Here is a 26,256-nt window from a genome sequence, read left to right on the forward strand (position 1 = left end):
GTTTAATTTGTGGCCCTTTTATAGGGAAAAAGTCTCGTTTAGGCATCTCTGTACTACATGCTTGCACATGGGTATTTGTGAAAATTCGTCTGCACTGCAAACGAAATAAGTCAAGTAGGCTTTATAAACATGTAATGTATGCCGTAAAATGAAATGGCATTCCCACAGGACCAAGGTGCTACATAAGACGTGTTTTAACACAAAACTAACTACGATCCATTTAATTAAGTGCACATGAGTGCAATTGAATTCAAAACTGCTTCAGCCACAATGTGCTTGGCTTTTGCGGATTCAGCGTGTTGTCTAAATGTTCGTGGTGGAGGGAAGTGAGACCCCAGTGATCTTCTCAGGCGGTCACTATCGGTCACTATCTGCTATAAGGTCTTATGATCCGAGGCAATTCCCAAACCAAGCAGTGATGCAGCTTCTCAGGATGCGCTCGACAATCCCTCTGTACAAGTAAATCTTTAAATGCAGTTTTCACTGTAATTGCAATTTTCCCAACAAGCTACAGAGACTTTATTACAACAAAACTGCGAGTTCTGCCAATCGGCTGAATGATTATACTTCCTTGTGTAGACAATTTCATATGCAAATATTTAAATTATTTGGATAATTATTTGCATCTAATTAGCAAAGAAGACTGAACATTTTGGTTCTCAGTTGACTCTTGGAGCAGAAAGACTTCAATGTTCTTCGCTGTTTCAGTCTCTCACACAAAATTGAGTTCGTAGCTGGTTGTGTATCGTGCTGTACTGTGGAGTTTGGTTGTTTTGATTTCTGGCAAGTAGCACTTTTAAAGTCATAACCAGTGCTGATGGAATGATCACCTGCCCTGTTTAAAGCATGAAATGTTGTGTCCCTCATGGCTTCAGGTAAGTGCTCATGTTTTACAAACACATCGGAGGAGTCGCAGGAAGGTAGCATATGGTATGCAAATTCGAATACAAGGTCCCCATATATGGTTTCCAGCAAGAATGCCATGTGTGTCGCTTGTTCCAGTCAGATTCATACGTTGGTGGTTGCTTCAGTCTTTTTTTTTTTTTAGGATTATAGAGAGAAAGTCTGTTGGTTCAGTGGATGTTGTATTAGTGACTGGTAGGATACGAGTTTATAAATGTATAATGAAGCCTCTTTCCTCAGTCGCTGGATTACATTCTCCTGAGGAGAAAATGCACACGTGCACTTTTTGTGCATGTAGAAAGTACGTTTGTTTCAATAAAAATGGAGAGACAAGCCAAGTTGTATCTTGTGAATCTGACTTCTCTCTTATGAGTGCTTTGTTTAGTGGGCTGGATTTCACACACACTCATATGTGTTGTCCTTAGTTTTGGTTTACTAAAATGGAGCTCTTGATAGTTATTCATCACATTAACACATGTGAACTCAAAATGGAAACTTTCCAGTACATCATATTTTCAGCTCATGAGTTACAGATTTAGGCTTTCACTGTACAACAGTTATTCCCTGTACTTTTTCATTTCACTTGGAAACGGTCTTTATAATTCTCTAACCCACAACAGGTAAACTGAAGAATAGAGGAAACCTGTTGTTTGGATATGTACTGGGAGAAAGCACTGCTTGCTTTAATTTTTTTAATGTGTTTACATGCATCTAGGGCTGAAACGATTTCTCGAGTAATTCAAATACCAAAAATATAAATAAATACAAATCATTGAGATTTATTATTATTATTATTATTATTATTATTATTAATAATAATAATAATAATAATAATTATAAATTCTGTTACGCTTAGGTTGGTCCATTTAACTACACACAGAGCACTGTTTCCCCACTGACCATTATTACTGACGTACCACCCACTGAACACTGAAGCGCTCTGGACAGGTAAACACAGAAGACTGAAAAATGGATGAATAGGGCACGGAGAAGACTCGTACCAAAGCTCATTTTCGCCACATAAAAGAAAAAAAAAGTTTGTCAAATTCTGACTTTTTCTTGCAAAATCCCAAGCGTTACACATTGAAAATGAAATCTGCAAAAATCTATAGAATCGCATGGTATCAAACTAAACCTCTGATCCCTGGAGAGAACTTTGTCTAACAATCAGCTCTGGAGGAGACGGAACAAGATGAAGCAGCGGAGCCTCGTTTATACACCAACAGCTTTAAACTTCAGGCCGACAGCATGGTTACCGGTGGATGCACCAGAAATGTTGGATGTTAATGAGAAATAAAGTTAAAATTATTTATCATTAAGATTTGAATGTGGCGGAAACAAGCTTCCATAGGATTCAGGCAAAGAAAACGACTGAATCTTTTAAAACTAAAACATAAAGAAAACACTGTACAGTACATTTCCATTCTACGTAATCTGAAATACATTATGATTTTATTTGTGTGAATTTTAATGTAATATGGCAATTAAATGCACTAAATCAGTTTAGTTTTCACAGATATTCTTGTATGCAATTTCAGCAGTAAAATGTAAATTTTTCCAAAAAGGAGACAAATTACTTGTTCATTTTAAGAGACCTGCCTTATCTTTTGCTTGTATATTGAGTATTGCTCCTTAATAAAGAAAAAGTACTTCTTATCCGATTTATCGATGTAATCTGTAAAATACTCGATTACCAAAATAATTGATAGCAGCAGCACTACATGCGTCTTTTATCCACATTTGCCAAACATGGTGTTAAACATTAAAGTAAAAAAATAAATAAAAGGAGTTAAAACCTTGAGGTTTGCTGAAACAACTCTTACCATTGTAATGGTACAGGCTTGGTACTCCTAAATGCATCCATTTCCATCATTAGATATAAGCCTGGGTCTCAGCTCGAGTTCTAAATTGAGGAAATCTGCTGTTCTGGTGGCAGAGCCTAACGTCACTGGGCATGCTACACCAGTGTCCCTGGAAGCATTGCAGCCCGAAATAACAGCACGAGATTATCATCTTAGCATCACCATGTTTTGCTGTTTCTGAAATAAGTTTCAAAAGTAATTAACATCCTGTTTGTGAAATAATTACACAATTTCTCATTAATGTTGCATAATTTGTCAGTCTAAAGTCACGCCCCCCCCCCCGCCCCAAAAAATCTGTTTACTATCTACATTTATACTCACCTGCCACTTTTATAGACATATTTAGCAGGTACACTTATTAATTCAGTTATCCACACAGGCACTTGTGACCTTGTACACAAGTACAGGTTTTGAGCCACAGTTAATGTTTACCTCAGTCATTAAAATGGCAAAATGTGTTTTTAGGGACTTTGACAATGGCATAGTTGCTGGATTGAGTATTTCTAAAGCTGCAGATCAGAGTACTTTTTTTTACTCCACATTGTATAAAGATTAAACCAAAGTGGACAAATGCACTCAGGGAAACTGCCATGCAGCTGTCTTATGTTTCTGATCCTATTCCCACTGTGTTTCTTTTCTTTTGCTTACAGGAGTGGATGTCTGCTGCTGTAGCCTGTTCCCCTCAGTGTTTGGCATTCTTGTGCATTGCAAAATGCTTTTCTGCTCATTACAGATGTAGAGTTATTACGGTCACCTTCCTGTCAGCAATCTGGGTGGGTTTTTCTTTTTTTTTTTTTTTACCTTCTTTGACCTCCAAAGGCATTTCCTCTGTCCCATTCCCCCCCCCCCCCCCCCCCATTTTCATGTACCTTTCTGCTGCAACATTAGCTATTTAGATAATGACATAAATGTGCAGTTAAACAGATGTTCCTAATTAAGTAAACAAATTTACCCTAGTGGCTGAACCTCAGTCTGGCTTATTTTACATTATACTGCGATCTGGTTTAAAACAGCCTTTATACCTTTACACCTATACCTAGTAGTTAAGATGCTAAGCTTAGAACTTGGTGAAAACAGTACGTCAGTGTTATGAAATGCTTTAAATGGACAAACGGTTGCTCTGCTGTTCCTCACACTGGTGGCCGGCACTGCTGAAGCTCAGCACAAGGTTCAAGTCCTTGCAGTGTACTACTCCAGACTTCTGTTTGTTCATAGTGTACCGATACACTATATGGACAAAAGTATTGGGACACCTGACTTTCTCAGCCATATGTGGTTCTTTCACAAACTGTTTTTGCAAAGCTTGAAGGCACACAATCGTAAAGGATGTCTGTGGATGCAGTAGCATGAAATTGTCCCTTCGCTTGAACTAGGAGACCCAAACCTATTCCAGCATGACAATGAGACAAGAGGTCAGAGCTGCTTTAGAGCTCTGACCTCAACACTACTGAACACCTTTGGGATGAATGTGAATGCTGAGTGCACTCCAGGCCACCTCACCTACATCAACACCTGACTTTACTAACACCTCTTGTGTCTGAATGAGCACAAGTCTCCATAAGCACACTCCGATCTAGTGGAACATCTTTCCAGAAGAGTGGAGGGAAATATAAGAGGAAAGAGGAATGTGGAATGCAAAACTCAAAGAACATACCATACTTATGACCTAGTGTCCCCAAACTTTTGGCAATATAGTGTACAATGTGGCTGCATTGGACTTGGTGGTATGCTCCAATTTTGAGTTAATGCTGGCCATATTAATTGTGCTCAAATATTCTAGTCCAAGAAAGAGAAGAGATTTTCCATTTATTTAATTCTGATCTTAAGCATACATACACAGATTTCAGGCATCTAGAAAACATATAAAAGAAATTTTGAGGGCTGACGGGTGCATGTAAAATGAGTATATTGGAGAATACAGGCATCAAGTTTGTTACATATTGTCCTCATCCGAGTCGTCTTCTTCCTCCAGCGAATCCTGAGGGGGAAGAAAAAAAAGGAATTAATAAAAAATTAGACACAAAACTAAGTGACCCTTACTGCTAAAGGACTTACTTTAGCATATTTCTCAGCTTCCTCTTTGATATCTTTAGGGACCAACTCATGTCGTCCTTTTGTGACTGAAAGAAAAAAATAAATAAATGTTTGGTAAGACACTGGTATTGATGTGGCAAGTTTACTTCTTTCTCTCTAAAACATAAATGCTCGTTACCTTCTCCAACCCAGCTCAGCTCCAACTCAAAGGCTTTGTCCTTCACTTCGTCGTGTACAATGTAGATGCTGTAAAAACAGAAGAAACTCATCAGGTGACACTAAATTGCTCTTGTGCTCATCCTGAAAGAACCTTTTCCAGTGTACCAAGATTTAAACTCGGGGTGCCACAATGTGATTGTTGTACAAAATCAGCCCTGGTCCACTAATTTGATTGGACGAGCGGTTTTCCGGACTGCTTATATTCAGTGAAACCACACTGGGACATCTCACTGTTTGTATCCACCATGCTAATCTGTGTTCAGATGATAAAATTAAATTGCAGCAACGGTCCCACTGAAAGCTTCTCTACAACATTATTAGCAACAAGTGGATATAAACAAAATTTTTCATGACAACTGACAAAATATAAAAGTTCATCTGAGGAAAACGAAGAAAAGCAAGATTCACCAAATGCACTGTTAATGGGAACATACAAATCAATCTCGGCTAGCTGACCTGCTTTAATGTATGTGTAAATTCTTTGGAATCTAGTTCTTTTTGCAAGGAAAAATAATATTACTCTGCTGTATTATCTGACATCACTTTATTTCTTGTTTATAACACTGGTCCATAAAAACCATAACTGGTCCACAAAAAAAAAAAAAACATTTGCAAGAAAATTGTTAAATATTGACATGATATAGGGTGGCATTGTGGTATGCCCAAATCACAGTCATGACTACACAAGTGAAAAATTTCAAAGATGATTTGACTGCACTCAATTAACTATATAATCTCGCCATGCGATATCCTTGGTAGTAAGCAAACAAGTCAAGTCACTTGTAATGCAGCCTTTAAAGAGTTTGCATTTAACACTTTTGTTTGGGTATTTTTACTTCTTAAAATATGTGACCGAACCAAAGGCATTTGTGTGTGTGCATATTATGGGTAAAACATTAGTTTTTACATTGGCAAATACTTTTATATTTTACCACCCATGTTGACAATATGCTGTCTATGCACACACACTCGCTCTCTCTCTAATATTATATATATACAGTGAGGAAAATAAGTATTTGAACACCCTGCTATTTTTCAAGTTCTTCCACTTAGAAATCATGCAGGGGTCTGAAATTGTCATCGTAGGTGCATGTCCACTGTGAGAGACATAATCTAAAAAAAAAAAAAAAAAATCCAGAAAACACAATGTATGATTTTTTAAATATTTATTTGTATGATACAGCTGCAAATAAGTATTTGAACACCTGAGAAAGTCAATGTTAATATTTGGTACAGTAGCCTTTATTTGCAATTACAGAGGTCAAACGTTTCCTGTAGTTTTTCACCAGGTTTGCACACACTGCAGGAGGGATTTTGGCCCACTCCTCCACACAGATCTTCTCTAGATCAGTCAGGTTTCTGGCCTGTCGCTGAGAAACACAGAGTTTGAGCTCCCTCCAAAGATTCTCTATTGGGTTTAGGTCTGGAGACTGGCTAGGCCACGCCAGAACTTAGATATGCTTCTTACAGAGCCACTCCTTGGTTATCCTGGCTGTGTGCTTCGGGTCATTGTCATGTTGGAAGACCCAGCCTCGACCCATCTCCAATGCTCTAACTAAGGGAAGGAGGTTGTTCCCCAAAATCTCACAATACATGGCCCTGGTCATCCTCTCCTTAATACAGTGCAGTCGCCCTGTCCCATGTGCAGAAAAACACCCCCAAAGCATGACGGTACCACCCCCATGCTTCACAGTAGGGATGGTACTCATCATTCTTCTTCCTCCAAACACGTTTAGTGGAATTATGACCCAAAAGTTCTATTTTGGTCTCATCTGACCACATGACTTTCTCCCATGACTCCTCTGGATCATTCAAATGGTCATTGGCATACTTAAGACGTGCCTGGACATGTGCTGGTTTAAGCAGGGGAACTTTCCGTGCCATGCATGATTTCAAACCATGACGTCTTAGTGTATTACCAACAGTAACCTTGGAAACGGTGGTCCCAGCTCTTTTCAGGTCATTGACCAGCTCCTCCCATGTAGTTCTGGGCTGATTTCCCACCTTCCTTAGGATCATTGAGACCCCACGAGGTGAGATCTTGCATAGAGCCCCAGTCCGAGGCAGATTAACAGTCATGTTTAGCTTCTTCCATTTTCTAATGATTGCTCCAACAGTGGACCTTTTTTCACCAAGCTGCTTGGCAATTTCCCCGTAGCCCTTTCCAGCCTTGTGGAGGTGTACAATTTTGTCTCTTGTGTCCTTGGACAGCTCTTTGGTCTTGTCTGTGTTAGTAGTGGGATTCTTACTGATTGTATGGGGTGGACAGGTGTCTTTATGCAGCTAACAACCTCATACAGGTGCATCTAATTTAGGATAATAAATGTAGTGGAGGTGGACATTTTAAAGGCAGGTCTTTGAGGGTCAGAATTCTAGCTGATAGACAGGTGTTCAAATACTTATTTGCAGCTGTATCATACAAATAAATAGTTTAAAAATCATATATTGTGATTTCTGGATTTTTTTTTTTTAGATTATGTCCCTCACAGTGGACATGCACCTACGATGACAATTTCAGACCCCTCCATGATTTCTAAGTGGGAGAACTTGCAAAATAGCAGGGTGTTTAAATACTTATTTTCCTCACTGTATATGTGTATATGTATATATGTGATATATATATATATATATAAAATGAAATATTGCATTACAATTGGCTGCAATTAAAATGTTCATATTTGCTGAACTGGGCAAATAGCTCAATAATCTAGCCAGGGAAATTGTTTCAGTAACACAAAAGACAAGTAATTCTCAGCCTGGCACTAAAATACCCCTGCATGGCATTTATTTTGTCCCGACATTTACGCACACGTTAATTAATAGATATTTTCTGAATCAGACATTCAATACAGCAGCACATGGCTCAGTAAATACTGTAACAATTTCTTGTTATTACACTAAACTTGCTTTTCCTTGTTCAGGCAAAATGCATGTCAAGTCACAATAAACTGGTTATTTAGAAAACATTACTCTGCATTACTTATAAATCACACAAGGTATGAAATTGGTGCTCTACACTCTCTCTAGTGCACTACATCCACAGAAGATCATGTAGATTCAGCTAAAGACAATTTTTTTTATTTTATTTGCACCTTTGGAAGAACCTCTAAATCGCTCATCGTGTCATGCTCGGTAGTTACACAGCTTTGAAGCTTTGAACATCTTATCTCATTGCTGATCACTGGTCATGAATTCTCTTCAGAGAAGTATTTAACCAAGATAAATTTCCATTTCAAATTTGTTAAAATGTCATGTCACATTGTACAGAGGAAAAAACAAAAACTTAAAATACCCAGGGCATGAGTACTCCAGACCCGAGAGCAACTGATTACAATTTACTCAATCATGAAACAGGTATGGAAATCACTACTGCATGTATTGGCATTTTCATTATATTTCCATTATGCTCTCAGGAAAAGGTTTGTATTTTGAACACATACATCCATTTGTTTTACAGTGCTGAAGCACAAGATCAGTACACAATGGCCTAAAGGTTTCACTCTACAGAAGGTCATGAGCTATTAAACTCTCAATATAGACTGTACTTACATTTTTGCAACCTCTTTCACCAGCTCTCGGCAGGTCATATCTTTCATCTGTTAATAAAAAGGAAATTTTTAAAGAAGGAGCCACTGAAAAAGTCCACAGAACAAACTTTGGCTACATCTACATTAATCCAGATACATTTTTGTCTGAAAACATGTTTCAAAAAGCTGCCTTTATCCAACAGTTCACATTTCCAACTAGAACTATTTATCTCCAGGAATACAGTGCAACCTCGATACACGCGGCAGTCACGTTCTTTGACCCCACGCGAGTAACAAAGAATCACAATTTTTTTGACTCTCCTTTTAATGGTTCCCGTTTCAAGGGGAATTGTACTGTACACTCAATGTTCTGTACTGTACACTCAAAAAAAAGGTGAATTGCTTGTCAAATGTTTTATTTACTACTTTATGCTAATAATAAAATAATTTTACAAACATTTATATAATTTATTGGTACAAACTCTGTTTTGAATTGTTACTTCGAACTTTCGAGCCACTCGCGGCTTCTCGTGAACTATCAGAATTTTTTTTGCGAGTTACTCTTAGACCAGTTCCTAATGGAAAGTCGCAAACTGTCGAGGCGTATCGAGGTTCCACTGAACTGCCATTCTGTTTCTCATCTCGCACATATCCTCACCTTATATCAAATCAGAACAAATGTGTCTATGGAAATTCCACAATCAGTGTCCTTAAACTCAAACTCGTGTCTGGTCAGTGCAGGTGGGAATTTTGAGCACAACAATTTAACAACTTGCTTAGTTTAAATAGTCAAAATCAATGATGTGATGAGTGGAGTAGTACAAACAATATTTAATTAAACAAATATCATCATAGCCATAAATACATAATCTTTTTTCCATGCAAATAAAGCTGATTAATCAATAAAGTTTTTCTAATCAGTGTCATAAATTTGGTTGCAAATTCATTTTTCTGTCATTATTCATGCGTTTACATTAGCGCTCATTTCTACACGACTGAAGAATAAGGACCAACGTGAGCTCAGCCACACAAACAGTGAAAACCTACCTGAAGTTTCTCAATTTCTGTTTTTGCAGCTTGCTTGGCTTTTCCAATGGCACAGCCCCAGTAACCCTATAACCAGGGACACCACATTGATATGTTTGTACTAAGAACTTGCAAATTTAATTCATGTTTAAAGCATGTATGAGGCAAAACTGACTTATGAGTCATCTTACATATGAGATCCCCGAAGGGTCCACCATGTACAGCTGGGGTCCGTCATCTTCATCGTGAGAGCCAAGAATGAAACTAGGATCAGAAATCAGAGCTTCTTTTAATCTCAAAAACATAAAAAAGCTACTACTATAGTGATAATGTTGTTCCTGTTTTGTATTTGTTCCCCTTACCTGCACCCAAAAGGCCGTACAGCGCTGTATAATGTGTAGGCATGAACATACATGGCGACTCTGTCTGCTAGATGCTTTTTGAAAAATAAAATAAAAATCACGAGGAAATAGAACAATTATTATACTTTTTTTTATATATATACAGCACAGTGCAAGTTTCATTATTTTCACAAGTTACATTACTCATTTCTTTCAACTACAACTAAAGATGATTGATCTATTGAGGCTCTATAATACTGACAATACAAGAATTACCTTTTACACAACAATAATGTAAAATATGTAACCAGTGTATTGCAGCTTTAATTATTACCTTCAGAGGGATGTCATGGCCATAGTTGGAGCGGAAGTTGGAGGCTTCTTCCCTTGCCACCTCAGCAAGAGATCTGGCATCTGCAAGCAGCCCTGCCACGGCCTAAAAACAGAGCAAGGATCCATAGTTATATAATCTATAAATCCATGTTGTGCGGCACTTGTGAAACAAGTTAGTTCTTGTTAGCACCTAACATTATTTCTGCTCATATCACCAAATGAATCAATAGAGGAGAATGAAAAATTCTGGAGTGAGTGAGTGATAAAGTGGTAGATGGTGTACCTAGGAATAAATGATTGGTGACTGGGGCAGACATTAATGGGCATGTAGGTGAAGGGAACAAAGGTGATGGGTAGGTGATGGGTAGGTATGGCTTCAAAGAGAGGAATGTGGAAGGGCAGATGGTGGTAGATTTTGCTAAAAGGATGGAAATAGCAGTGGTGAACACTTATTTTAAGAAGAAGGAGGAGCATAGGGTGACGTATAAGAGTGGAGGACGGTGCACACAGGTGGATTATGTTCTATGTAGGAGATGCAGCCTGAAGGAGATTGGAGAATGTAAGGTGTTGGCAGGGGACAGTGTAGCTAGACAGCATCGGATGGTGGTCTGTAGGATGGTTTTGGATGTGAAGAAAAAGAGGAGGAGAGTGAGGACTGAAAGAAGAATAAGATGGTGGAAACTGAAGGAGAAAGACTGGAAGAGATCAGACAGAGGCTCGGTGGTGGTGAACAGGTGCTGGATGATTGGGAAACTACTGCAGAAGTGATAAGGGAGACAGCTAGAAAGGTACTTGGTGTGACAGCTGGAAATAGAAAGGAAGACAAAGAGACATGGTGGTGGAATGAGTGCAGAAAAGCATAAGGAGAAAGAAGTTGGCCAAACAGAATTGTAATCGACAGTGTGATGAGAAAAGTAGGCAGGAGTACAAGGAGATGCGGCAGCAGGTGAAGAGGGATGTGGCGAAAGCCAAGGAAAAGGCATAAGAGGAGCTGTATGAGAAGTTGTACACTAGAGAAGGAGAAAAGGATTTATACAGATTAGCCAGGCAGAGGGACCGAGCTGGGAAGGATGTGCTGCAAGTTAGACCAATAAAGGATGGAGATGAAAATGTGTTGACTAGTGAGGAGAGTGTGTTGAGAAGGTGGAGGGGGTATTTTGAGCAGCTGATAAACGAGGAAAATACAAGAGAGAGAAGGTTACATAGTGTGGAGATGGTGAAGCAGGAAGTGGATAGGATTAGTTAGGAGGAAGTGAGAGCAGCGATTAAGATGAAGAATAGTGAAAAGTCATTTGGACTTGGAGTGGGTGGAGAAGAGTGGCAGGAGTGATTTGTGATAAAAGGATATCTGCAAGAGTGAAAGGGAAAGTTTATAGGACTGTGGTGAAACCTGAGATGTTGTATGGATTAGAGACAGTGGCACTGAGTAAAAGACAGGAAGTGGAGCTGGAGGTAGCAGAGCTGAAGATGTTGAGGTTTTCGTTGGGAGTGATGAGGATGGACAGGATTTAAAAAAAGTTTATTAGAGGGACAGCGCATGTAGGACGTTTTGGAGACACGGTAAGGGAGGTGAGATTGAGATGGTTTGGACATGTTCAGAGGAGGGACATGGGGTATATCAGTAGAATAATGTTGAGGATGGAGCCGCCAGGAGGAAGGAAAAGTGGAAGGCCAAGGAGGAGGTTTATGGATGTGGTGAGGAAAGACATGCAGGTAGTTGGTTTAAAAGAGGCAGATGTAGAGGACAGGGGGGTATGGAGACGGATGACCCACTGTGGCGAAAGAAGCATTATTGTTAATTTGTCTATAAATTTAGAGCTGTGCAGTAAAAGAAAAAAAGACAAAAGAAAAAGGGGTGTGAGGGGTGAGCTTAAAAGTGCTCTTATCTAATCTCAGACAGGATACAATGCTAGAAGTTAAGTGTGAGACAGCTTTAAAAAAAATTTAATAAACAGGTGCAAGAAATCAGGTAGAGTTTGTATGCATTGTATGATTGGAATTATTATTATTAATATATTATTAATTATAACTATGCCTCATTATTACTTTTTTCTTTTTTTTACTGTTTAATATTGTTTGTTTGCTGTCATTTGCCTGTAGCCTCATCAAAGCATTTCATTGTACAAACTGTCACTGACTTCTGTACATATGACAAATAAACCTAAAAGTTTGAATATATTCAGAAATTGCTGCTAATGTGAGATTTAAAATGCACATTTTATACACAAAGATGTAAAACCACATCCAGTGAGCAGTAGTTCTTATGGGTGGAAATATTGGGGCTAAGTCAAAGGAGAGTGATCACACTCTTTACAACCACAGTAAGCAGAAAAGCAGCTCACAACTAAAAAAAAAAACTTGGTGGTTTTTATGACCACTTCTGCCAAGCAAGAATCCCACACCAGCCTGTCTGGCACTAACAACAATACCCACAGAGTCACATGATTGTATTTATTCATCATGATTGGCTAACTGGACACCTCACGACATGAACGATCATTGGTTACACGAGTTTCTATTAAAGTGGTATATTCGTGTATATCACCAGCACGGTCACCCTTCTCCGTTTCAGCACAAATACAGCTCTTTATGAACATATACAGCTCTACCATGAACATATCTACGCACCATGCCAACATGACGGTCGATGTTGAAGATGCGCTTGTTGGAGCCTTCTTCATACAGTTTGGACAGCACCAACTTCTCTACACCAAACACGACTCCATCTTTGCAGCGGATTCCAATAGCTGTGCTGCACGAACAAGCAAAAAGCCATCAACACAAAGACACACAGAAAAAAAACATGTAATGAGTCTTTCTTGAAACATCACTTACCTGCTATTTTCTACCGCTTTCATGGCATATTCTACCTGAAATACCCGGCCATCCGGCGAAAAAGTTGAGGCAGACAAGTCATACTGAATTTGGGGACATAGAAAAAAACTTGTTAGTCCTCAGAAAAGCTTAACAGAATTAATAGATGGTACATTACATAGAAATATAGATTTAATATATATCTATCTTTCTCTCTGAAAAGCTGCTTTGAGACAATGTCCACTGATAGAAGCGTTATACAAATATTGTATTGAAAAAGAAAATAATTATTGTATCGATGCATTCTTCTTATTACTACTGTTATTCAAATGAATAAGCACTATATAGTATATTATAATATACCGGATATCATATAGAGAGAATATGAGAGCAAATATTTATTAGTTTTGGGAGTAAGGGAAGATTACTTTCACTTTTGTTAGCCAGTTAGCTAGGTGTCATCTGAGCTTTAGCTTGTTATTCATTGTTAGCAGGCAGTGACTCAGCACAGACTGAAACGAAATTCTAAATTCACACTTCACCAGAAACCAGCAGCAACATTTAAAAACCTTACTGGAAGATTATACGTCCATTTTGACCATAATAACTAAAAATATCGTAAAGCTCTTATTTGCACTTCGTCACCATCAATCCTTCAATGTGCTCCTGCACTGTGGGAGAAGCAGCGCAGCTACAAAACACTCAATACACAGCGCGCTCAGACTCCTCACAACTAAAACAGGTATATATACATATACATATAGAAAACAAACAAGTACAAATATATATATATATATATATATAATATAAACTTACCCCGGTCCCAATAGAACTCATTTTCCTCTACACCTGTACACTGTGGGCCACCACCAAGCTAACTACAGCATCTGCTAGCGTTAGCGGCAAGTTCGGACTGAACCATGGACCAAGCAACAAGGACGTCTCTGATTGGACCAGATATCACCCAATCAGAAGGGAGTTTAATGCTCATGCGCCGTGAATTTTGTGTCGCATGAAATAGCTGAATGAAAAGGTCTATTTTGTATTGTGTACTGAAATAGAATAAAGTTTATTTCTAATAAAATGTATAATATTAAAGCTTATCTGTATCTGAAATAAAAACAGTTTCCGTCAAGAGACCTGAAACACATACACTCTGTTTACTTTATTAGGAAACACAGTGGTGGGCGGTCAGAGCCAGCAAAGACTTCTCTGCTGGCCTAAACACTATCAGAAGCACTGGCCTACATTTACAACCTAAATTCTAATATTTGTTCCATGAAATTGTATACATTTATTCCCAGCAGTTTATTATCTTTATTTCGTAGCGTTTCTCATGGCTGCACCACTTCCATTACGTGTATGTGAATGTTAGATTTTTCATCTAACATCAAATTGTTATCAGATTTTAGCCTCTATGTGCTGCCATGTCAATCTAATCTGCCCAGGGCCTTGAAAGTCAGTACTGCTGGCCTTTTTACCCTAGTCTCTATTATCAATGGATCTGTTTTTTTAACCAATCAGATTTCATATTCACCTCCCAGGGCCAATACATCTGAGTTAGACTTTTTTTACACCTACGAAGGAAGAGAAATTAATTTGGTCTCGGACATACTTAAAAAAATTTTTTCAAGAAAAGCTAGACATCATGAGGAGAGGTCGGCCAGCCCCGAAGATAGCTAGCTTGTCTCAGCCACAGAAAGGGTTTGTTCGGCACTTCCAGAACAGTAAATACGAGCAGTACCACTGGTTTACAGCCTCTGAGGAGAGGTGCAAATTATAAGTATGCATCTCTAGTGAGTAGGTTATATTTTATTCACATTTTAATGTTTTTGTCATGTTATTAGACAAAATGTATTCAGAACTGGTAAAATGTATTCAGGTGGTAGTATAGAGGTTTGAAGCTTGCTTTAGTAAAATGGTATTCACTCTCCATATGCGAAATGCCTCTCTCTCACTGTAATGCCACCCATTGTTATATTGTGTTTTTGTATAGTAATATGGTTTCTATAATTGCGACGTGATAGTGGTGGTAAGTCCCCACTGAAGGCCCAGGTACCAAATTGACAGCCCGCCACTGAGGAAACGCATTCATGCAGTTATTTCTTAGCCATTCATGTGGCAGCAGCCCAATGCATCATATAATGCAGATGTTCATGTTCACATCAAACATCAAAATGGGGTTCTTAGTGCCAGGCTGTGGATAAGGTGTTTAACTACAGATCAAAAGGTTGTAAGTTTAAATTCCAGCACTACCCTGCTTCCAACTGCAGGGCCCTTGAGGAAGGCCCCCTAACCCCCAGCCGCTCAGATATAAGCCCTTCCTCTGACAGACAGGTGTCACTCTTAATGATGCTGGCATGGTCCATTGAGCTCCATCCTTATTGTTTACTTTATTAGTAACATGTTCATGCATTCATAATTAGCAAATCAAGTGGCAGCAGCCCAATACATTATTTAATGCAGATAAAGGCCAAGAGCTTCATGTTCACATCAAGCATCAAAATTGGTTTCTTGGTGCCAGATAGGATGTGGTTAAGTTGTTAGAAATTTCTGATCTGAGGTCCTACGTTTAAATCCCAGCACCACAGTGCTGCTACTGGAGGGGCCCTTGAGCAAGGCCCTTGCAACCCTCAACTGCTCAGATTATTGTAAGTCACCCTGGAAAATGGTGTCTGACAAATAATTAAAATGTTTTGTTAATTTGCTGATCTGGAATTTTTCATCCACACCAGTCTCTAAAGTTTTATACAGAATGGACTTGAAGAACAAACTGTGTGTGAAGGGGTCTGCAGATTGAAGTACCTTACTGATTAAGCTGGTCTGAGTAGACATGAAGGTCATAGTACCTCAAAAAAGAAGGTAAACCTAAACTGGTGAGTATTGTTACCATTGTTCTACCAGTGCTGACAGAAATAAAAAAGGAGGGACCAATTCCTTATTACTGCCATGCCATTGGATTAAAATGATCAATATCACATTTCACATATCACATATGGGAATTATAGTCATGTGTACACAAAATTTTGACTTTATAGTACATCATATTCTTAATTCTATCCAGAATACATTTCCAGAGATTGTACTGGCATCCCATATAGGATTCCAGTTGTAACATGACCCTGACCAGAAATAAAAGCTTGCTGCAATTGTATTCATCAATTTCATATCCTTTAGACATATTAAACATTACAGGATAGAATTTACTTTTATATGTGCTGAACATTTTTTTAATTTTCAAGCAATGGTTTATTTTACTGAAAACACCATTTTTGCAAAGATTTTACTAGACTGTATTTAATTTTTACTACAATTCAAAAACTCTCAATAATTTTTCTTTACATTTTTTTTTTTACAAAGTTTGTAGGCTTATACTCACCAAGCAGAAGTAAATAAGCATGAAATGATTGCCACAATAAATCACAGGTGTTACTGTGATGTTAAATGTTACTGTGTATTTACCTAAGATTTAAATAAGCTTTAGTCCGTCATTCTGAAAACTATCTGCAATATAAAAGCAAACATTTCTTGATTACTTGGGATGTTTAGTGGCATCAGTGTTGTCAAATTGGAACTTTCTAGATTTCTGGCTTCACCCTGTACTGTTCTTGTTGTTTCGGGGTCACAATCTGCAGTATAGTATTTGACGCCAAAAACACAAAATGTCAGCCAGCATGTCAGAAATGGAATGCAAGGTTTAATTACATAAAAATAAAAAGGAGCAATTCAGAAACATACATCTTCACCTGTAACCCAGCTCTTTTCATTCAAACTTGGTACAGTTATAAAAACAGAACAGGTAAAAAGGGTGGCGTGTGCACTGCCGCACCAGACACAACAGATTTGTGTACTTGCACTCAAGTATGGCTCATTACTGTGCTACATTTTATTCTCAAACATCAATCATTACTCAAACTTAAAACTATCCCTATGCATATAATTATACATGGAATTTTCAAAACAAACATTGCTTATTTTTTACTTCATGCAAAATTAAATTATTTCACTTCTGAGCATGTGGTCAGTCATTAACAACTCAATAAGAGTAAGGCTAGAATAAACATCATCAAGTCTGCTATTGTGTTCAGCTTAACTGCTTCCAAGTCAAACAATGTGAATTCATAATAACAAGGCTCGATATTTCCCTGAGACACGATGGACTCTCAGCAGCTATGTGTACGACGCTCACAGGCTCGGACGTCTCCAACACTACTTGTGTCTCAGACAAATGGGGAAACAGCAAAACATTTACCCCTTCCATACTTTAGTCAGTCAACAGATTTCATAGAGATCATGTGATAACTAATTCTTCCATAGGCACAGGAGGTAGGTAGATAATTGGTTCATTCTGCAGGTACCGAGGTTTGAAAGAAGATGGAAGTTTGGAAAACCCATGACATACTAAGCTCGATTTACATTCCTGTTAATTAACCATAAGCATGAAATGAATAACTAGAGCATTTGGTGTTTCCTGCAGGTGCCCATATGTTGACTGAGAAATCTTAGTGTGATGAGTCCTTATAATAAAACATTTCTCAAGATTTTGAGATGGAAGTTATTGTTTCTGGTGGATGAGTGGCTTTGCTATAATATTTCAATAAACAAAAAAAAAAATGCAGTTCAAAAAAGAAAGAAAGAAAGAAAGTAAGTATGTCTGGCTGTAATTTCCAAAATGCATTATCTCTATGCCATCAGGTTTAAATAAAGTTTGGTATAAAAGAAAATGTATGTATTAAAAAAACATAAGAGGTGAAAGAAAATAAAAAGAAGAACATGTAGTCAAGTAAGTGGTAGAATAGTGTGGCATTACAAAGCACTAATAATAAGTGTGTTGTAACAAATTCAATTAGGAACACAATGCCTACATTAATAGAGACCTATCAAGCAAAAGAATGATCATTCAATTCATTTGACTCTTGGTCAGGCTATAGATAAGCATTTTGATCCAATTCACATCAAAATTTCCAGCAATTGGTTAATGGTTAAGAGATGACTGCCACCAAACACAAGAATATTCTATGGTATAAAATTAAAACGCACATCTGAAGGTTTTATATGAGAGGCGTAGAAACAAAGACACGTTGGTGTTGCACTTGGTGTGTAAGGAAAATAGCTTAAAATAGAAGCCTTCATATCTGTGGGATGTCTGCCCAATGGAGCCAGTTATTCTGAGTTCACTTCCCTTTTTCTCTGTTAGATCTGCAGCACAAGGCCCGCAGCGGAGATGTTGTCTCCTCCCCCCGCGGTCTGATACACCTCGGTGCACACAAGTACAGGAGCCACACAGATCTCATATTCATCCTCGGTCCAGCAGGAAACAGGCCGGGACTCCTGCAGGGAAATTCGCTGACTGCCTTCTCTTCTGCTTACAGAGAACGACTCATCTAAGATGAGGCGCGCTTTGCTGGGGTCGATGTCAGCTGAGCCACACACATGACGGTTGGCAGTGAGTGAGGCCTTGGCCGTGGCGGACATGGTGTTCTTCCACTGAGAGCAGTGCGTGACAATTATCGCCTGGAAGGCCAGGGTGTGAACGTGTAGCCTTGTGAGTGGTCGACCGCGTCCGGCCTGCCTGTGCCTGAGGTTGATTACTCGATAAAGCTCACGCATCTGGTCCAACACGGTGGCCACGCGGGGGTTGGGGTCAGACAGCACGGTCACGGTGCTGCCACGCAAAAGGCTTAGCAGGTTCGGCAGCTCCTGCTCGTTCATACCCAGAGAGTCAGCATGAGGCACAACAAGCTCTAGCAGGTCAGACATAAGCGCCTCATCAACAAAACTGGCCATTTCAAAATGCACATTGGTCTGAGGCGAGGCTGAAGATAGCAGCTGACCTAGGCGACTCAGTAAAGCCTCACGCTCTCCTGGAAAAGAGTGATCAGCTTATCAGCTTATGTCAGACACACACCCTGCCTTGTAAATACTGAACATACACAGTCGATATTTATCAAAAGAAGTAACATTTGGATATGTTTTTGCATGTAAAGCATGATCTGAAAATTAGCAGGAACGTATAGTCGTTATAAAATGCTAAAAGTCCAAACCAGTGCAACAAAAAATAAAAGTTACATGGCGATTTATCATTTATCTTCAGCACATCTCTAGACCTCCCCTATGATCTCAATCCAAACATCAATATGACGAGTGTGTGAGGGAGTATGTATGTTCAACTAATCCTGCTTTTGCTCCAGGGCACAATGGTACAGCACAAAATCTACAGCAATATTTCCCCATGGTGGCTGAAAGATTACAGAGGCCCATGGTGTAGCAGTCATTCATGCTAAACAGTACTGACATGAACAAATAGATATTAGAACAAGTATTCAATAATTGTCCGATAAAATTCAAGCCTACTACAGCAGTAACATTACAAAAGCATATATTTTGTATATACAACTGGTATTACTAGTATTACTACAAGCTGTAGAAAAAGCAACTTATCTTACAGCCATCAAGATACTTAGAGCTTTGCTATTATCTGTATAAAGATAAAGATAAAGCGTCCACTCATTTCAAACAGATAAAATGTTTAGGGCTAAGTTGTTCTTCTCAAACTTTTCCTAAACAATTGTTATATCTGTACAACTAATTGTCATAACTGGTTGTCTATAACAAATTCATATAACTCATTTAAGTTTAAAGCGCTATACAAACTACGCATGAATCACTGAGCCCACCTTGCCTGAATGGAAAGTTGTCCATCATCTGAAGGCCTCCCACCACCAGCAGGTCAGGGTTAAAGCTTAGCAGCTTCTTCTCAAACTCATCAATCGAGTCTAAGTATGGGTTGTGGTCATCACTGTGGATAATGTACCTGTGAACAAAAAACATAACTTGGAGCCAGTGTCATTATTGTTCAACACTCACAAGAATCTGATGAGCCAATACAGATTAAAAAAGATTCTAAAATAATCCAATATCCTGAACAAATCAACTGCATTTTACATAAAAACTTTAATTATAGCACTGGGCCATGGGCAATGTTTGTTCCATGTTAAGACAATTTGTGAGCAATTGTACGTAAACATTCCAGAAGAATTTATTACCAAACCGGATTTACTGCATCACTCGGGTGATGTAGTTTTGCAAACAGCAACAGGAATGAAGGAAGCTTAATGATTAAAAAAATATTCACACTCATGCAGGTTGTTTTGAAATTCTAACTTCACGTGTTCCACACAAATACCAGCCTGTCTCAAAGACACAGATTTACTCCTCAGCCACAAACATACTGGCCAGACTTTCTTGTAACTAAGCACACTCACCCTGCAACCTGTAATAAACTATATCAAAGTGCTGACCTGTTGGCTCTTCGGGAGGTATATTGTCCCCATGTTGCCCCAGAGGGATACTCCAGGATCAGATGAATATCTGGTTCCTCCACTGTTTTACCTGCCACTGCAATAAGAAAGCAAAATTATAAAAAAAAATAAAAAAATAGAATGATGGCATTTTCATAATATGGAAATAAAGATGAAGGCAATGGTAGAGTTAATATCTGACCTGTGATACGTTCTGAGAGGTAGTCATTAAAGTCTGGGCCGAAGCTGCCCCCAAGCAGCACGTCACAGCCCTCGCTGGCCATCCTGCCTGCCATCACTGGGGCATTACCCCCAAGTGACCAGCGGTTTCCTGGCAACTCTCGAGAAGCCTCCACCAGCTGACTGAAGAGTGTTTCATTCACCACCAACCTCCTACAGGACAGACATGAGTGAAAAGAAACAAAGAAATTCAATAATAATCATTATTATAATCATTATATAAAGCATTAAAAACATCTAACATTATATAAAAGGCTTGAATTTCTCTTTTATAGGAACCATATATACCTGTATTCTTCTACTGACTACCTTACTGAACAATTTTACTGTTCAACAGCCTATGAACTGGAAAAGTCTAATTCAACTTTGTGTAGTTTACTAAAGTTTAGTAAATGTACCTATATGTTTAACAAGAAAAGAAACGAGAAGAGATACATGTTACAACATGTTTGTAATTTAGGTAAAAAATGCCCTTGCTGGGACTGTCAGAAAACCTTTAGGCAAGACATACATTTTGCAGAACAATTTCATGGATTCCTCGATCAACGGGCCTCAGGAAGTTTCTCTAAACCTGTTTAATTCTGTCATGTTTCAGTGGAAATAAACTGGGTTTGTGTATAAGAACAATCATTTTGAACCCATCATACAGGATTATCTCAAAAACCTATAAATAGATGCTTTCACATATTATATATGTATTAACACATCTAATATAGTTAAAAATGTAGCTCACCATTCATAGTGGTGAACTAATATATATATTAGTTCATATATATATATATATATATATATATATATATATATATATATATATATATATATATATATATATATATATATATATATATATATATTGCTGCTTTCATTATGGATTATTCAGCTATATCAAAAACATAGATAACCAACCAGACTATCTATGAAATGGCTGATCATGCTAACATGTACTTGTTTTATCTGTAACTCTTCTTACAATGACAGGCACTCTTGAAATTTGAGTAGTGTGGAACATGCAAATGTATATATATAAACGAGTAGACATGGAGGCGTGCTTCGGCCAGCTGCAGAAGACATCTTGAAAGCTGTTGGTTACCAGGTAAAGTACTATAACACACTCACTCAGAAGCAGCTCCCGGCGCAAAAAAGTAGGCAAAACTCTGAGCAAGCTGTTCCACGTTTTCAATGTAGTCATGGTGCAGAGGCTGATCGGTCGGATGTAGTCCAATCTTGTTTAGCAATGTCACACCGTCCACAATGATGTCCACACAGCCCCCAAAGCCTGATGATTAAGCGAGTGTGAAAAGACACAGACATAGCAGTTAACTGGTTTTGCCACTGACAATGCTTCTGCTGCAAAAATCTATATATCCTCATAGGTATATTACATATGTATAATGATTTAATGGTTATAAAGGAAGTTGTATTAGTTTGAACAGAAACTACAATGGTCTCCACTGGTAAATTGCTGTTTTATATTCGTTGATACCATTAAGGACCGATAGAACATCTTTGGGAACCTGTAGATCACAAGTTGGTGTCTTCTGGATACCAACAAAGACCATTCTGAGATTTACACACTACAATACATGGAAACCATTTGTTAACAATTAACAGCTGATAGTCTGCAATTGTATTCGTAGTGGAAACCATCAGTATTTCTGTGGTGCTTTATATTGTTTGTTTTTGTGTGTATTTCCGCAGACACATGAAGCATTTACACGTATCGTACAGTAGTAACTGTTGAGCATGCAAGCAATAAGATTTAAAGAATTAATAATCGTTCGCCATCAGAGCGTTCCAAAACCGATCTAATCTCATGGCTACCTAATCTTTGACCCTGAAAAGCCAGCAAAGCACATGAGGCAACATTTTGGTTGTCTAGTGTTGCTCACTATATCCCATGTCCTGCACACTTTCCGCTCCAGTACTCACAGTGCAGAGCAAAGCGCTGAGAATGAGATGAGTGGTTGAATAGGTTACATTGGAGTTGCAAACACTAAAACATGCAGGGATTCACCAGGGATTTGGGAACCAGGGTTGGCTTTAGGATTCATGTTCAAATTTAGCATAATCTCAATCTGGGTTTGGAGAGACAGCATAGAAAAGTGGCAGCAACTCCAAACTACATTAAGTTTTCTTAAAAAAACAAACAAAAAAAAAAAACAATAACATTAATGAAATTCTTCAGTAAAGCACTCACTGGGTGTAAAGTGCTGAGCTGATGACATAATCTGACAGCATTGCGACTGTACACTAATAGACATTGTAGTGTTTGTACTATACAGCAGCCTATGATTTGAAACTATAATTACTCTATGAATTATTTATAATTTTTCTAAATGGTCAAACTTAATTGTAGGTGCATATCACTTGGTTATGTGAAGAATAATGCAACAGTGCCAGAATTGCAAAAAAAAAAGGTCTAATGAAATAAAGAAACAGAGGAGTCCAATGAGAAGAGGAGCAGCAGTAGGGCAGTGTGGTGGAGGAACCTGTAGTTACCTATGGCCACTCGGGGTCTGGCGATGTTCCTTAAGCCCGCTTTGCGCTCAGCGCGCAGTAAAGAGGACAGAACAGCTCCCAGCCTCTCATCTAGAACCGACTGAGGAGATCGGAACCAGTAAGCCAGCAGCAACACGGTGAAAGACAAAACTGTGCCATATTTCACACTGGAGCGCAGCTCGACCGCCATCGTACGGCGTTCCTGCTCTCCAAACTCCACCGTGAACAATGAGCTAAGCAGCTGAAAGCGACAGCGCAGCACAGCCTGGGGGTGGAGTCCAGCGCGTCTCAACAGGAGAAACCACCCTGCTGCTGCTGCTGCTGCGTCACATCCGCGCATGCGCGACTCATAGCCGTCAGAATAAAGGTTTGGTTCTTCTCAATGTAATCGATACGATTTTTCGATACCGAATCAGAATCAGAAAGAGCTTCATTGCCAAGTATGTTTGCATTTACAAGGAATTTGTTTTGGTGACAGAATCTTCCGGTTGCACATGAAAATAAAAAAGGCAAATAAATGAATAAAAAAGACAAAGTATAAAGTTGCATACAGTATACAGAATATTGTGCAATATGCTACTCAAAACCGCAAAACAAAAAAAACGCAGACTGTACAGAGTGTCATTTTTATTCAAGCTTACAATACTGTGCTTAAAGACATACTCTTTTTTTTGTTATAGATATGATATATTTATTCTTCTGCAACGCAAAGCATTTTTCCTTTTATTTCCAAACATGTCACATAATCATGTTTAAGATATATATTTTTTGCAGAAAAATAAAAAAATAAAATAAAAAAAAGCAGATATATATCTGAATAGATCATTGTTTAGACAAAAAGGTGAAACAGTTCAAGTCTGAATTCTTCTTCTTCTTTCTGCTGCTCCCATTAGGGGTCGCCACAGCGGATCATCTGTCTCCATACCACCCTGTACTCTACATCTGCCTCTTTCACACCAACTACCTGCATGTCTTTCCTCACCACATCCATGAACCTCCTCATTGGCCTTACTCTTTTCCTCCTACCTGGCGGCTCCATCCTCAGCATTCTTCTACCAATTTAATTAATGTCCCTCCTCTGCACATGTCCAAACCATCTCAATCTTGCCTCCCTCATCTTGTCACCAAAACATCCTGCATGCGCTGTCCCTCTAATAAACTCATGTCTAATCCTGTCCATCCTCGTCACTCCTAACGAAAACCTTAACATCTTCAGCTCTGCTACCTCCAGCTCCACCTCATGTCTTTTACTCAATGCCACTGTCTCTAATCCATACAACATAGCAGGTCTCACCACAGTCCTATAAACTTTTCCTTTCATTTTTGCAGATACCCTACTATCACAAATCACTCCTGTCACTCTTCTCCACCTACTCCACCCTGCCTGCAGTCTTTTCTTTACTTCTCTAACACACTCTCCATTACTTTGCACTGTTAACCCCAGGTACCTTAACTCCTCCAATGCCCTCTTTCTCATTTACACACATGCACTCTGTCTTACTCCTAATGACTTTCATTCCCCTTCTCTCCAGCGCACTGTCCATCACCACTGCAAACAGGAAAGGGCTCAGGGCTGATCCTTGATGCAGTCCAACCTTCACCCTGAACCAGTCTGTCATTCCTACTGCACACTTCACCGCTGTCACACTGTCCTCATACATGTCCTGCACCACCCTCACATACTTCTCTGACACACCTGACTTCCTCATACAATACCAAGTTCAAGTCTGAATAATAACACAATAAAAATTTTATTAATTGCAACTCACATGTTGTACTCGAGGCCACATTTCTTTTTTTGGTTACATTGTTTTGTTTATTATAGGCAGTCATCATGTATCTCTTCTCTAGTATTTTCTGTATAAACATTTGTATAAACATAATCTAATCAAATCAGTTTGCATTGGTTTTGAAGGGGGTTTACAAGATTAATGTCTGAGACGGTTGCGTTTGTATCAGTCATAGGGGGGAAAAAGTACAACCAAATTTGATTCTATGGCTTTTTCTTTTATTTATCAAAGAAAAATTTGCTCACCAATATTTATAGACAAACCAATAATTTTCAATCATAATAACCAACATTTGGAAAAAACATGGGCACAAATAAGTCAAGTCAAGTCAAGTTTATTTCTTTAGCGCTTTTCACAACAGACATTGTCTCAAAGCAGCTTTGTAGAATTTAAGAGTGATCTAATAAGTACAGGAACAACAGTTTAGTCAATTTACACATCCTTCTGGAAAATTTTGACTTGCTTATCTTTATGATGTTGCTTGAGTTTGTTGATATTTGATGGCATTTATTTATGCACAGCTCTCTTAAAATCCCACCAAAGCATCGCTATGTGGTTAAATTGGACTTTCACTAGGCCTTGCTAAAATCTCTAATTTTAAAACCATTTAGATGTTGTTTTGTTGATGTGCCTGAGATCCCTGTAAAAATGGTCTTAATATTATTCTGGATTAAAGGAAACTTCATGAATGTCAAAATGACTGCAGTTCTGTGACTGCAAAACAAGCCCATATCATCATCACCCAGAGGTGGGAAGAATTAAAGTACAAATACATTGTTACTGTACTTATGTAGATTTCTCTGGTATTAGTACTTTACTTCACTATTTATTTTTTGGACAACTTTTGACTTTTTTTATTACATTATAACACAAATAAAAACCATCCACAGACGTAGACTAGTTTATGAAGCTAACAATGAGCAGTCAGAAGGCAACAAGAAGTCTGGGGTTAACGTGGATGAGACAGAGGGAGTCAGTGATGTAAACATGACTGAGAACAGACACATTCCTGATCACCTGATCATCATCTTTTCTCTGCTTGTGTTCTGTATGGTGGATGTTCAAACTGGACACATTCATTAGGTAACACAATTTGAAATACGTTTTGTATTAATATATTAATCAGGGCTGTGAAAAAAAGGCGTTAACAACGTGTGAATGCGAATTCATTTTAACGGCATATATTTTATTAAAACGCTCATTTCAGTTGGAAAAATATAATGAAATACATATGAAAGAGGCAAAATATAAATCTTTAACGCGACACACGTTTGTTTACATCCTTTCTTTACTCAGATATATATACAGTACAGACCAAAAGTTTGGACACACCTTTTCATTCAAAGAGTTTTCTTTATTTTCATGAC

The 26,256-nt window shown here is 38.4% G+C and overlaps 2 protein-coding genes across 2 annotated transcripts; both read right to left on the reverse strand.

The window, feature by feature from the left end:
- Window positions 1-4,562: 4,562 nt before the first annotated feature.
- psma3 (proteasome 20S subunit alpha 3) lies at window positions 4,563-14,031 on the reverse strand. Its single transcript, XM_083543856.1, has 11 exons — window positions 13,876-14,031; window positions 13,081-13,163; window positions 12,874-12,997; window positions 10,247-10,348; window positions 9,934-10,007; window positions 9,763-9,835; window positions 9,593-9,658; window positions 8,568-8,614; window positions 4,978-5,045; window positions 4,821-4,885; window positions 4,563-4,743 (listed from the first exon to the last, which is right to left on the reverse strand). Exons 1-11 carry the CDS (start codon window positions 13,894-13,896, stop codon window positions 4,699-4,701), a joined length of 768 nt encoding a protein of 255 aa, XP_083399982.1. The 5' UTR covers window positions 13,897-14,031; the 3' UTR covers window positions 4,563-4,698.
- Window positions 14,032-16,736: 2,705 nt separating this feature from the next.
- adpgk2 (ADP-dependent glucokinase 2) lies at window positions 16,737-23,429 on the reverse strand. The gene is made up of 6 exons (XM_083543849.1): window positions 23,100-23,429; window positions 21,717-21,876; window positions 20,563-20,753; window positions 20,361-20,457; window positions 19,737-19,873; window positions 16,737-18,923 (listed from the first exon to the last, which is right to left on the reverse strand). Exons 1-6 carry the CDS (start codon window positions 23,287-23,289, stop codon window positions 18,253-18,255), a joined length of 1,446 nt encoding a protein of 481 aa, XP_083399975.1. The 5' UTR covers window positions 23,290-23,429; the 3' UTR covers window positions 16,737-18,252.
- Between the last annotated feature and the right edge of the window lie 2,827 nt (window positions 23,430-26,256).

The sequence above is a fragment of the Silurus aristotelis genome, assembly GCF_946808225.1.
Source record: "Silurus aristotelis genome assembly, chromosome: 6".
Classification (NCBI taxonomy): domain Eukaryota; kingdom Metazoa; phylum Chordata; class Actinopteri; order Siluriformes; family Siluridae; genus Silurus; species Silurus aristotelis.

Excerpts from the sequence above, each read along its gene's own strand:
- adpgk2 (XM_083543849.1), bottom strand. The coding sequence starts at position 23,289 with ATGGCGGTCGAGCTGCGCTCCAGTGTGAAATATGGCACAGTTTTGTCT. Across the intron at positions 20,458-20,562 it reads CCTCTCAGAACGTATCACAG|TGGCAGGTAAAACAGTGGAG; the intron begins GTCAGATATTAA and ends TTCTTATTGCAG. Across the intron at positions 18,924-19,736 it reads CAACTTTCCATTCAGGCAAG|GAGAGCGTGAGGCTTTACTG; the intron begins GTGGGCTCAGTG and ends ACTCTTTTCCAG.
- psma3 (XM_083543856.1), bottom strand. The coding sequence starts at position 13,896 with ATGAGTTCTATTGGGACCGGG. Across the intron at positions 12,998-13,080 it reads AAAGCGGTAGAAAATAGCAG|CACAGCTATTGGAATCCGCT; the intron begins GTAAGTGATGTT and ends TTGTTCGTGCAG. Across the intron at positions 4,744-4,820 it reads AAGCTGAGAAATATGCTAAA|GATTCGCTGGAGGAAGAAGA; the intron begins GTAAGTCCTTTA and ends CTTCCCCCTCAG.